Source organism: Salvelinus fontinalis, chromosome 7 (assembly GCF_029448725.1).
Source record: "Salvelinus fontinalis isolate EN_2023a chromosome 7, ASM2944872v1, whole genome shotgun sequence".
NCBI classification, from domain to species: Eukaryota; Metazoa; Chordata; class Actinopteri; order Salmoniformes; family Salmonidae; genus Salvelinus; species Salvelinus fontinalis.
In genome coordinates, this window is record NC_074671.1 from 59,889,204 (window position 1) to 59,903,284 (window position 14,081).

General features: G+C 46.4%; 1 protein-coding gene across 4 annotated transcripts in view; it reads right to left on the reverse strand.

The window, feature by feature from the left end:
- Nucleotides 1-3,123: 3,123 nt before the first annotated feature.
- LOC129859931 (BCL-6 corepressor-like) overlaps nt 3,124-14,081 on the reverse strand; it is a 100,770-nt gene continuing 89,812 nt past the window's right edge. For all 4 annotated transcript variants that reach the window (XM_055930185.1, XM_055930184.1, XM_055930183.1 and 1 more), the window contains 2 exons: nt 9,103-9,256; nt 3,124-4,434 (listed from right to left, as the gene is read on the reverse strand). In XM_055930185.1, the coding sequence (XP_055786160.1) occupies nt 4,125-4,434; nt 9,103-9,256 (464 nt within the window). In that variant the 3' untranslated portion in view covers nt 3,124-4,124. The remainder of the gene's footprint in view (nt 4,435-9,102; nt 9,257-14,081) is intronic.

Sequence of the window (14,081 nt, forward strand, 5' to 3'; positions counted from 1 at the left end):
CTCTAGACCTCTCCCATCCCATTCTCTCCTGTCCACTCCTCTAGACCTCTCCCATCCCATTCTCTCCTGTCCACTCCTCTAGACCTCTCCCATCCCGTCCTCTCCTGTCCACTCCTCTAGACCTCTCCCATCCCGTCCTCTCCCGTCCACTCCTCTAGACCTCTCCCATCCCATTCTCTCCTGTCTACTCCTCTAGACCTCTCCCATCCCATTCTCTCCTGTCCACTCCTCTAGACCTCTCCCATCCCATTCTCTCCCGTCCACTCCTCTAGACCTCTCCCATCCCATTCTCTCCCGTCCACTCCTCTAGACCTCTCCCATCCCATTCTCTCCCGTCCACTCCTCTAGACCTCTCCCATCCCATTCTCTCCAGTCCACTCCTCTAGACCTCTCCCATCCCATTCTCTCCTGCCCACTCATCTAGACCTCTCCCATCCCATTCTCTCCCGTCCACTCCTCTAGACCTCTCCCATCCCATTCTCTCCCGTCCACTCCTCTAGACCTCTCCCATCCCATTCTCTCCCGTCCACTCCTCTAGACCTCTCCCATCCCATTCTCTCCCGTCCACTCCTCTAGACCTCTCCCATCCCATTCTCTCCCGCCCACTCCTCTAGACCTCTCCCATCCCATTCTCTCCCGTCCACTCCTCTAGACCTCTCCCATCCCATTCTCTCCCGTCCACTCCTCTAGACCTCTCCCATCCCATTCTCTCCCGTCCACTCCTCTAGACCTCTCCCATCCCATTCTCTCCCGTCCACTCCTCTAGACCTCTCCCATCCCATTCTCTCCCGTCCACTCCTCTAGACCTCTCCCATCCCATTCTCTCCTGTCCACTCCTCTAGACCTCTCCCATCCCATTCTCTCCTGTCCACTCCTCTAGACCTCTCCCATCCCGTCCTCTCCCGTCCTCGTGTCTGTTAGGGGGAGCAGATGGTAGCTGTTACCTACCAGAGAGAGCAGCGATGTGTGTGTGTACGTAGGCATACGTAAAGCCTTCTGTCTCACACCCTAGCCTACCCTCTGTGTCCGACAATGTGTGTGGAAGAGTGTGTGAATACCAATTGGTAAGTCATAAAGATTCTAGACTTCCAGAGGTCAATTTGTGTATTGGATATCATTCTATAGGTTAAGCCATGTATGGTATTAATGTCAGTTTAGTATCTGGCAGCTAAATCATGGAGATGCACACTAGGGGTGTGAGACAAGACCCCCCCCCCCTCCCCCCACACACACAATTCACACTACACCTCAGAATCCCTCTCTTTCTGCTTCTCTCCCTCATAATATGCAGCCAAGGGCCCCTAGAGACGGCACTCTCCGATTTCCTTTGTAGAGCAGAATAATGCGATCCTTTCAGTGAGGCTCCCTCCCCCGCTTTAGTCTGAGATTGATTGCAAACACCTTAGCCCCGCTTCGTACTCCCTCTCTCTCTGTTGGCCTAGTGCTTCGGCACCGCATTGCGTAGCGTCCTGAAAGGCCTCCGCTGAATTGATTAGTTTCGAGGTTATTTAATCCACCTGAAAGTTTTTTTCCCCCCTCTTCCTGCCCAAATTAGAAATCTGCGCGTATCCCCTACAAGCACTTTACTCATACAGCCCGACCTCCCTCTTGACAGACACATGCACATAAATACTGTATATACGCCTAGGTTCGAGAATGTGTGCGCGCGCACGTCTTTATGACAGCAGTAAAAAATGTATGTAGAGAGCGTGCAGGTCCCCCTCCCTTCGCCTCTCAACAGATGCGCCCGGGCACTGCCGCCAAGGCTTCCTTTATCTCTCTCCCCCTCACTCTCCCTTCTCTACACGCCCCTCCGCGCTCCAGAACCTCCAATGTCACAGCGAATAGATAAACTGGGGGTTAACCCACGTGGTAGCACCAATCTGATGACGGGAAGGAAATAATTACCCCACTAATGTAATTTATAGTTTTTTAATTAAGTAGCCTACACACGTTTCACCCCAAAAAAAGACAAGGAGTGGGAAAATCTCGCCAAACCTCGCTAATTGGTGTGGCAGAAGAGAAAACGTTACCGGTTTGCTTAATTGATAATGTTAGCCTACATCAAAAAACGGTTGCATTGTTTCTAATATTGATGGTTGATTTTGGATATAGCCGCTAGCCAACATTTCAAATAGGCATATTTTATCGGACCATGCTAGCACACGAATAAAGTTGGCCTATACATAGGATAGTCATTATTTTTGGAAATTAAATCAAATATGACGGGGGGAACGTGTGTTGCCTAGGGGATACTTTCATATCCTTATACTTATGACATAAAACACCGGAGGTAAATCAACAAGACCTACAAGCGTCAGAGCAAAGGTTTATTTTGATGAGCTAGAAAAGGACAACAGATTAAACAACATGCATCTGGCGCAAACACTCTTTCCTGCGGATAATCAGGCGCTGCTATGCAGGGGAAGATTGTGCCAACTTGTTGACGGTGTTTGTTAGTCTGCCTGGCTTTGTAAAACACTGATCTGGATATTACGCAAACACAAACCAGGAGATATGACTAGCAGCACCACACAGATAATTCATATTTCGCTATTTCAAGGCCAACAACAACCACGGAATAATAGGATATAATAGGATAGGTCCTATTTCCCCCCACATTCTGACAGACTTTTCTACTTAACTACAGAGAACGGTGTGTGTGAAGGGAAGGGCGTAGTGGAAATGTTAGCGTTTGGGATCCTGGGGACAAGGGTTAGCGTACGTTTGACTCTAACCAAACTATTCCTGCTGGCAACAAGTCGAATCCTCTTCCTCTTAAAACAAGACCAACAAGAATGGAAGTATAGTGCCCTAGATAGCCAGCGTGGCAAGTTAAAACCAGGATTCAATACACATACAAACCACCAAGCCGACTGCAAGAGAAAAAAACTGAGCACTGTATTTCTAGACTAGATTATCCAAATGTGAATAGTAAAGTATTTTTCAGACCAAATAAATAGGTGACAAACTGTTTTTCCATAGTCCTGGTTGGAAGAGTCCCGGAAAAGGGAGGAATCCTACAACCAAAATTTCTGAAAAAACTGGGAATTTTGGGGAAATTACCGGAATTTCATAAACCTAAAAATGGAAATGATTTAGATGAATAAAATACGATAAAGGTTCACTTTTATTGCGATTTATTTAAATGAACTTTTTTGTAAAATATAAATACAAATAATAGTGTATTTAATTAAAAAGTTTAAACACTTACATTGCCAAAACAAACAAATCAATCAAACACCCCAGTCAGAAAAACAGTTAGTGAAATGGTCATCTTATTTACAAGTTCAAGCATGAATCTCACTCTCCAATTAACATGTTGTATCTTACATTTATATTTTACATAAAACCCACATCAAATATCTTCATTCCTCATTATCATAAATAAGAGACAAATAAAGCTAGGTTTTTAGACACAATGTCGAAAATAAAAATCCCCAAATCTTTGGGATGAGCCATGAGTGCTAAAATGTTTGTCACAGTTCACCTCTATATATATCTATCAAGCACCTGACAAAGTCCGATGGGTCGGTAAAGCTTAAATCAAGTGCACTGCCATGATCCAAAGTCAAACAATAACCTTTACCTCAGAGGTCCACATTCGACTCACATTGCTCCTGACCTGTTCACTAGCCTAGTCAACCCAAACAGTGTCAAAACCGACAACCTGACCACAACATGACAACCAAAGCAGCAGATATACAGTATGGATATACATATATATATATATATATATATAGAACAAATAAAATTGGCTGTTAATGTATACATATATAATATATTTATTGAAAAAATGCAGTTTGTGTGGCGCTGGGGTCTGTTTCCTCTTTGAAGGGATATTGTCCAGTATTCAACGTCCAGTCCTCACAGGGCATGGGAACGGTACACTAGATACACATGGAGCATGTGTGTGTGTTGGCTACGTCCCAATACTCTCTCCTTCCTCCCAAAGTGTTCACTTCCCTTCACCGATTTGAAAGGAAAGGACTGGTATAAGAAATATGGTGGAAAACTACCACTAGCCAAATAACTGCACCAGATTTGTGGGAACTAGTGAAGGAGTGTCCACTTCAGGAGAAAGTAGATCTTATTGAGTCACCCTCTGTGTGTGTATCTCAGGGTCACGAGCGGGCTTTAGCTTTGACCCGGGCCCCTTTGGGCTCCCATCGGCTGTCCAAACACTCTAGCGAGGAGCCGAGCAGCGCAGCCAGCTCCGAGCTGGTCTCAACCAGGTCCAGCAGCTCCTTGCTGTCGGGGAGGAAGGTGGCGAGCTCGTCGGGGCACGAGAAGAGCTGCGACAGTGACGCCTGCTTGTAGAACTCTGCCTCGGCGATGGTTGCTACCTCCAGATGGGCGAAAGCTGCCCTGAACGCCCTGGAGGACATTCTGAGTCTCTTCAGGACGTCTGATAGGAGCAGCCAGTTTCTGGGACTGAGGGGGGGAAGAGAGAGAAGGGGGGGAAGAGAGAAGGAGAGGGAGAGAGAGGAGGAGAGAGAGGGAACGGGTTAGCACGGCTCTACACTTGTGATGTGACACCAGTGGCTCCAGCTTTTCAACACTTGCTGTAATTATGGGCTGTAGCACCGTGGTTGTTTTTTTTTAACATCTGTCACACACATATAAACACAAAGGCTTTTCTGGGGGCACTCTGTGAATTCAGTTGGTGTGTGAATAATCCTTATGTGAGAATGGATGTGTGTAACCCCCCCCCCCCCCCAAATACACACACACACGGTAGGGTAGGTGACGAACAACAGGCGCTGTTCAATCGATAGCACTTGAAATGGTTAGCTGTGTAGCGCTGCGGCCGGGGAGCAGCTGAATGGGGAGAGGAGTGTAAATGCAAGCGCTGCCGAGCCTCCGTGTGTGTGTGTGTGTGTGTGTGTGTGAGTGAGAGAGAGAGCGCAGGCCGGCCTCACAGCCCAGGAGATCCATTAATACTGCATCAGCCAGAAGAGCAGAGCGAGCCGAGAGAGACAAGAGGAGAGAGAGAGCGAGAGCAGAGCGAGAGAGAAAGAAAGAGTGGGGGAGGGGAGCTCCACTGAGAGATGGAGAGAGAGAGAGAGAGCGGAGCGGTGCTCAGACTGAAGATTACACAGAACAGTGCGCTGCAGCCAAGACGGAGAGAACGAGAGGGTGGGGAGGAAGAGAGGATGAGTGACGAGGCCGGGAGGAAAACGGTGTGGGAGGCAATTAGCGCTGTCTGCAATCACACACGTCTCTAGCTAACGTCTCCGGCTAACGGCAGCCTGCCGTGCCGCGTAGCGTCAATCTCCATCTTCTCCTCTATCTCTCTACCATCCTTCTACCAAACCCCCTCTCTCTCTCTACCATCCTTCTACCAAACCCCCTCTCTCTCTCTACCATCCTTCTATCAAACCCCCTCTCTCTCTCTACCATCCTTCTATCAAACCTCCTCTCTCTCTACCATCCTTCTACCAAACCTCCTCTCTCTCTCTACCATCCTTCTACCAAACCTCCTCTCTCTCTCTACCATCCTTCTACCAAACCTCCTCTCTCTCTCTCTACCATCCTTCTACCAAACCTCCTCTCTCTCTCTACCATCCTTCTATCAAACCTCCTCTCTCTCTCTACCATCCTTCTACCAAACCTCTCTCTCTCTACTATCCTTCTATCAAACCTCCTCTCTCTCTCTACCATCCTTCTACCAAACCTCCTCTCTCTCTCTCTACCATCCTTCTACCAAACCTCCTCTCTCTCTCTACCATCCTTCTACCAAACCTCCTCTCTCTCTCTACCATCCTTCTATCAAACCTCCTCTCTCTCTCTACCATCCTTCTACCAAACCTCCTCTCTCTCTCTACCATCCTTCTATCAAACCTCCTCTCTCTCTCTACCATCCTTCTACCAAACCTCTCTCTCTCTACTATCCTTCTATCAAACCTCCTCTCTCTCTCTACCATCCTTCTACCAAACCTCCTCTCTCTCTCTCTACCATCCTTCTACCAAACATCTCTCTCTCTACCATCCTTCTACCAAACCTCCTCTCTCTCTCTACCATCCTTCTATCAAACCTCCTCTCTCTCTCTACCATCCTTCTATCAAACCTCCTCTCTCTCTCTACCATCCTTCTACCAAACCTCCTCTCTCTCTCTACCATCCTTCTACCAAACCTCCTCTCTCTCTCTACCATCCTTCTATCAAACCTCCTCTCTCTCTCTACCATCCTTCTACCAAACCTCCTCTCTCTCTCTACCATCCTTCTACCAAACCTCCTCTCTCTCTCTACCATCCTTCTACCAAACCTCCTCTATCTCTCTACCATCCTTCTATCAAACCCCCTCTCTCTCTCTCTACCATCCTTCTACCAAACCTCCTCTCTCTCTCTACCATCCTTCTACCAAACATCTCTCTCTCTACCATCCTTCTACCAAACCTCCTCTATCTCTCTACCATCCTTCTACCAAACCTCCTCTCTCTCTCTACCATCCTTCTATCAAACCTCCTCTCTCTCTACCATCCTTCTATCAAACCTCCTCTCTCTCTACCATCCTTCTACCAAACATCTCTCTCTCTACCATCCTTCTACCAAACCTCCTCTATCTCTCTACCATCCTTCTATCAAACCTCCTCTCTCTCTACCATCCTTCTATCAAACCTCCTCTCTCTCTCTACCATCCTTCTACCAAACATCCTCTCTCTCTCTACCATCCTTCTACCAAACATCTCTCTCTCTACCATCCTTCTACCAAACCTCCTCTCTCTCTCTACCATCCTTCTACCAAACCTCCTCTCTCTCTCTCTACCATCCTTCTACCAAACCTTCTCTATCTCTCTACCATCCTTCTACCAAACCTCCTCTCTCTCTCTCTACCATCCTTCTACCAAACCTTCTCTATCTCTCTACCATCCTTCTACCAAACCTCCTCTCTCTCTCTCTACCATCCTTCTACCAAACCTCCTCTCTCTCTCTCTACCATCCTTCTACCAAACCTCCTCTCTCTCTCTACCATCCTTCTACCAAACCTCTCTCTCTCTACCATCCTTCTACCAAACCCCCTCTCTCTCTCTACCATCCTTCTACCAAACCTCCTCCTCTCTCTCTACCATCCTTCTACCAAACCTCTCTCTCTCTACCATCCTTCTACCAAACCTTCTCTATCTCTCTACCATCCTTCTACCAAACCTCCTCTCTCTCTCTCTACCATCCTTCTACCAAACCTCCTCTCTCTCTCTACCATCCTTCTACCAAACCTCCCCTCTCTCTCTACCATCCTTCTATCAAACCTCCTCTCTCTCTACCATCCTTCTATCAAACCTCCTCTCTCTCTCTACCATCCTTCTACCAAACCTCCTCTCTCTCTCTACCATCCTTCTATCAAACCTCCTCTCTCTCTACCATCCTTCTATCAAACCTCCTCTATCTCTCTACCATCCTTCTACCAAACCTCTCTCTCTCTACCATCCTTCTACCAAACCTTCTCTATCTCTCTACCATCCTTCTACCAAACCTCCTCTCTCTCTCTACCATCCTTCTACCAAACCTCCTCTCTCTCTCTACCATCCTTCTATCAAACCTCCTCTCTCTCTACCATCCTTCTACCAAACCTCCTCTCTCTCTCTACCATCCTTCTATCAAACCTCCTCTCTCTCTCTACCATCCTTCTACCAAACCTCCTCTCTCTCTCTACCATCCTTCTATCAAACCTCCTCTCTCTCTCTCTACCATCCTTCTACCAAACCCCCTCTCTCTCTCTACCATCCTTCTACCAAACCTTCTCTATCTCTCTACCATCCTTCTACCAAACCTCCTCTCTCTCTCTACCATCCTTCTATCAAACCTCCTCTCTCTCTCTACTATCCTTCTATCAAACCTCCTCTCTCTCTCTACCATCCTTCTATCAAACCCCCTCTCTCTCTCTACCATCCTTCTACCAAACCTCCTCTATCTCTCTACCATCCTTCTATCAAACCTCCTCTCTCTCTCTACCATCCTTCTACCAAACCTCCTCTCTCTCTCTCTACCATCCTTCTACCAAACCTCCTCTCTCTCTCTACCATCCTTCTACCAAACCTCCTCTCTCTCTCTACCATCCTTCTACCAAACCTCCTCTCTCTCTCTACCATCCTTCTACCAAACCTCCTCTCTCTCTCTACCATCCTTCTACCAAACCTCCTCTCTCTCTCTACCATCCTTCTACCAAACCTCCTCTCTCTCTCTACCATCCTTCTACCAAACCTCCTCTCTCTCTCTACCATCCTTCTACCAAACCTCCTCTCTCTCTCTACCATCCTTCTACCAAACCTCCTCTCTCTCTCTACCATCCTTCTACCAAACCTCCTCTCTCTCTCTACCATCCTTCTACCAAACCTCCTCTCTCTCTCTACCATCCTTCTACCAAACCTCCTCTCTCTCTCTACCATCCTTCTACCAAACCTCCTCTCTCTCTCTACTATCCTTCTACCAAACCTCCTCTCTCTCTCTACCATCCTTCTACCAAACCTCCTCTCTCTCTCTACCATCCTATCAATCCTCCCATCGTTCTCTCTAAAATCCTCTATCCATCCTCCTCTCTCTGTCTCTCTTTACCCACCCTCTCTGTTCCTCTCCATCTCTCTAACCCCCTAATTTTTGTCCTCCCTCATATCAGAGCAACCCACAGTATTAAAGAGCTCTGCTTCTACTAGTCTCCCTTCTTCCCTCCACATAAATCATTTCCTCCTGTGGCGAGCCCCCTGGCTAATGACACCCCCGTCCTCCTCCCTCCGCCAGGTCGGTGTGACTAATGACCCTCCTCCTCCCTCCGCCAGGTCGGTGTGACTAATGACTTTATCGATACCCTGATCATAATGATCCCTCCTCTCGTCTGCTTAATAACACACTGGACCGGGGGAGAGGAGGGACGGATGGAGGGAACCCAACATACAGTGACGTGTAGGGCTACTGGTGAGAACAACAATACTGTTATAATGGAGCTGGGCTGGGTAACCGTGACAATACTGTAATATAATGGGCGGTCACAGGTGGACAGACTAAAGCTCATTATTTTGCTTACTGCAGGACAGAAACCTATTCAAAACTATAGTCAGAACCAGAAGGACAAGTGTTATTTGTGGGGCTCATAATGACACACTTACCCCTGTGAGAGGGAGAGTTGAATGTTGTAGCAGGGCAGGAGGGGTCGGTCAGAGAACTCAAACTCAAAGCCCTGCCTCGTGTCCTCCTCCTCCTCCTCTCCTGGGCCTGGAGGGTTGGCCAGGATGTCATAGGCTGCTGGGTCCTCACCTGACTCTGCAACACACACACACACACACACACACACACACACACACACACACACACACACACACACACACACACACACACACACACACACACACACACACACACACACACACACAAACACACTGTTACAACACTATTCTGTAGAGACGACCAAACACACCGTTACAACACTATTCTGTAGAGACGACCAAACACACCGTTACAACACTATTCTGTAGAGACCAAACACACCGTTACAACACTATTCTGGAGAGACGACCAAACACACCGTTACAACACTATTCTGTAGAGACGACCAAACACACCGTTACAACACTATTCTGTAGAGACCAAACACACCGTTACAACACTATTCTGTAGAGACGACCAAACACACCGTTACAACACTATTCTGTAGAGACCAAACACACCGTTACAACACTATTCTGGAGAGACGACCAAACACACTGTTACAACACTATTCTGGAGAGACGACCAAACACACCGTTACAACACTATTCTGTAGAGACCAAACACACTGTTACAACACTATTCTGTAGAGACGACCAAACACACCGTTACAACACTATTCTGTAGAGATGACCAAACACACCGTTACAACACTATTCTGGAGAGACCAAACACACCGTTACAACACTATTCTGTAGAGATGACCAAACACACCGTTACAACACTATTCTGTAGAGATGACCAAACACACCGTTACAACACTATTCTGTAGAGACGACCAAACACACCGTTACAACACTATTCTGGAGAGACCAAACACACCGTTACAACACTATTCTGGAGAGACCAAACACACCGTTACAACACTATTCTGTAGAGACCAAACACACCGTTACAACACTATTCTGGAGAGACCAAACACACCGTTACAACACTATTCTGGAGAGACGACCAAACACACCGTTACAACACTATTCTGTAGAGACTACCAAACACACCGTTACAACACTATTCTGGAGAGACGACCAAACACACCGTTACAACACTATTCTGTAGAGACCAAACACACCGTTACAACACTATTCTGGAGAGACGACCAAACACACTGTTACAACACTATTCTGTAGAGACCAAACACACCGTTACAACACTATTCTGGAGAGACGACCAAACACACCGTTACAACACTATTCTGGAGAGACGACCAAACACACCGTTACAACACTATTCTGGAGAGACGACCAAACACACCGTTACAACACTATTCTGGAGAGACGACCAAACACACTGTTACAACACTATTCTGTAGAGACGACCAAACACACCGTTACAACACTATTCTGTAGAGACCAAACACACTGTTACAACACTATTCTGGAGAGACGACCAAACACACCGTTACAACACTATTCAGGAGAGACGACCAAACACACCGTTACAACACTATTCTGTAGAGACCAAACACACTGTTACAACACTATTCTGGAGAGACGACCAAACACACCGTTACAACACTATTCTGTAGAGACGACCAAACACACCGTTACAACACTATTCTGTAGAGACCAAACACACCGTTACAACACTATTCTGTAGAGACCAAACACACCGTTACAACACTATTCTGTAGAGACGACCAAACACACCGTTACAACACTATTCTGTAGAGACCAAACACACCGTTACAACACTATTCTGGAGAGACGACCAAACACACCGTTATAACACTATTCTGTAGAGATGACCAAACACACCGTTACAACACTATTCTGGAGAGACCAAACACACCGTTACAACACTATTCTGGAGAGAAGACCAAACACACCGTTACAACACTATTCTGTAGAGATGACCAAACACACCGTTACAACACTATTCTGGAGAGATGACCAAACACACCGTTACAACACTATTCTGGAGAGATGACCAAACACACCGTTACAACACTATTCTGGAGAGACGACCAAACACACCGTTACAACACTATTCTGGAGAGACGACCAAACACACCGTTACAACACTATTCTGGAGAGACGACCAAACACACCGTTACAACACTATTCTGGAGAGACGACCAAACACACCGTTACAACACTATTCTGTAGAGACCAAACACACTGTTACAACACTATTCTGGAGAGACCAAACACACCGTTACAACACTATTCTGGAGAGACGACCAAACACACCGTTACAACACTATTCTGGAGAGATGACCAAACACACCGTTACAACACTATTCTGGAGAGATGACCAAACACACCGTTACAACACTATTCTGGAGAGACCAAACACACTGTTACAACACTATTCTGGAGAGACCAAACACACCGTTACAACTCTATTCTGGAGAGACGACCAAACACACCGTTACAACACTATTCTGGAGAGATGACCAAACACACTGTTACAACACTATTCTGGAGAGACGACCAAACACACCGTTACAACACTATTCTGGAGAGACGACCAAACACACCGTTACAACACTATTCTGGAGAGATGACCAAACACACCGTTACAACACTATTCTGGAGAGACGACCAAACACACCGTTACAACACTATTCTGTAGAGACGACCAAACACACCGTTACAACTCTATTCTGGAGAGACGACCAAACACACCGTTACAACACTATTCTGTAGAGACGACCAAACACACCGTTACAACACTATTCTGGAGAGACGACCAAACACACTGTTACAACACTATTCTGGAGAGACGACCAAACACACCGTTACAACACTATTCTGGAGAGACGACCAAACACACCGTTACAACACTATTCTGGAGAGACGACCAAACACACCGTTACAACACTATTCTGGAGAGACGACCAAACACACTGTTACAACACTATTCTGTAGAGACGACCAAACACACCGTTACAACACTATTCTGGAGAGATGACCAAACACACCGTTATAACACTATTCTGGAGAGACCAAACACACCGTTACAACACTATTCTGGAGAGACGACCAAACACACCGTTACAACACTATTCTGGAGAGACGACCAAACACACCGTTACAACACTATTCTGGAGAGATGACCAAACACACCGTTACAACACTATTCTGGAGAGATGACCAAACACACCGTTACAACACTATTCTGGAGAGATGACCAAACACACCGTTACAACACTATTCTGGAGAGACGACCAAAAACACACTGTTACAACACTATTCTGTAGAGACGACCAAACACACCGTTACAACACTATTCTGGAGAGACGACCAAACACACCGTTACAACACTATTCTGGAGAGACCAAACACACCGTTACAACACTATTCTGGAGAGACGACCAAACACACTGTTACAACACTATTCTGGAGAGACGACCAAACACACCGTTACAACACTATTCAGGAGAGACGACCAAACACACTGTTACAACACTATTCTGGAGAGACGACCAAACACACCGTTACAACACTATTCTGGAGAGACGACCAAACACACCGTTACAACACTATTCTGGAGAGACGACCAAACACACCGTTACAACACTATTCTGGAGAGACCAAACACACCGTTACAACACTATTCTGTAGAGACCAAACACACTGTTACAACACTATTCTGGAGAGACGACCAAACACACCGTTACAACACTATTCTGTAGAGACCAAACACACCGTTATAACACTATTCTGGAGAGACGACCAAACACACCGTTACAACACTATTCTGGAGAGACCAAACACACCGTTACAACACTATTCTGGAGAGACGACCAAACACACCGTTACAACACTATTCTGGAGAGACGACCAAACACACTGTTACAACACTATTCTGGAGAGACGACCAAACACACTGTTACAACACTATTCTGTAGAGATGACCAAACACACCGTTACAACACTATTCTGGAGAGATGACCAAACACACCGTTACAACACTATTCTGGAGAGATGACCAAACACACCGTTACAACACTATTCTGGAGAGATGACCAAACACACCGTTACAACACTATTCTGGAGAGACCAAACACACCGTTACAACACTATTCTGGAGAGATGACCAAACACACTGTTACAACACTATTCTGGAGAGATGACCAAACACACCGTTACAACACTATTCTGGAGAGATGACCAAACACACCGTTACAACACTATTCTGGAGAGATGACCAAACACACCGTTACAACACTATTCTGTAGAGACGACCAAACACACTGTTACAACACTATTCTGTAGAGACCAAACACACTGTTACAACACTATTCTGGAGAGACGACCAAACACACCGTTACAACACTATTCTGGAGAGACGACCAAACACACCGTTACAACACTATTCTGGAGAGACGACCAAACACACCGTTACAACACTATTCTGGAGAGACGACCAAACACACCGTTACAACACTATTCTGGAGAGACGACCAAACACACCGTTACAACACTATTCTGGAGAGACGACCAAACACACTGTTACAACACTATTCTGTAGAGACCAAACACACTGTTACAACACTATTCTGGAGAGACGACCAAACACACCGTTACAACACTATTCTGGAGAGACGACCAAACACACTGTTACAACACTATTCTGGAGAGACGACCAAACACACCGTTACAACACTATTCTGGAGAGACGACCAAACACACCGTTACAACACTATTCTGGAGAGACGACCAAACACACCGTTACAACACTATTCTGGAGAGACCAAACACACCGTTACAACACTATTCTGGAGAGACGACCAAACACACCGTTACAACACTATTCTGGAGAGACGACCAAACACACCGTTACAACACTATTCTGTAGAGACGACCAAACACACCGTTACAACACTATTCTGGAGAGACGACCAAACACACTGTTACAACACTATTCTGGAGAGACC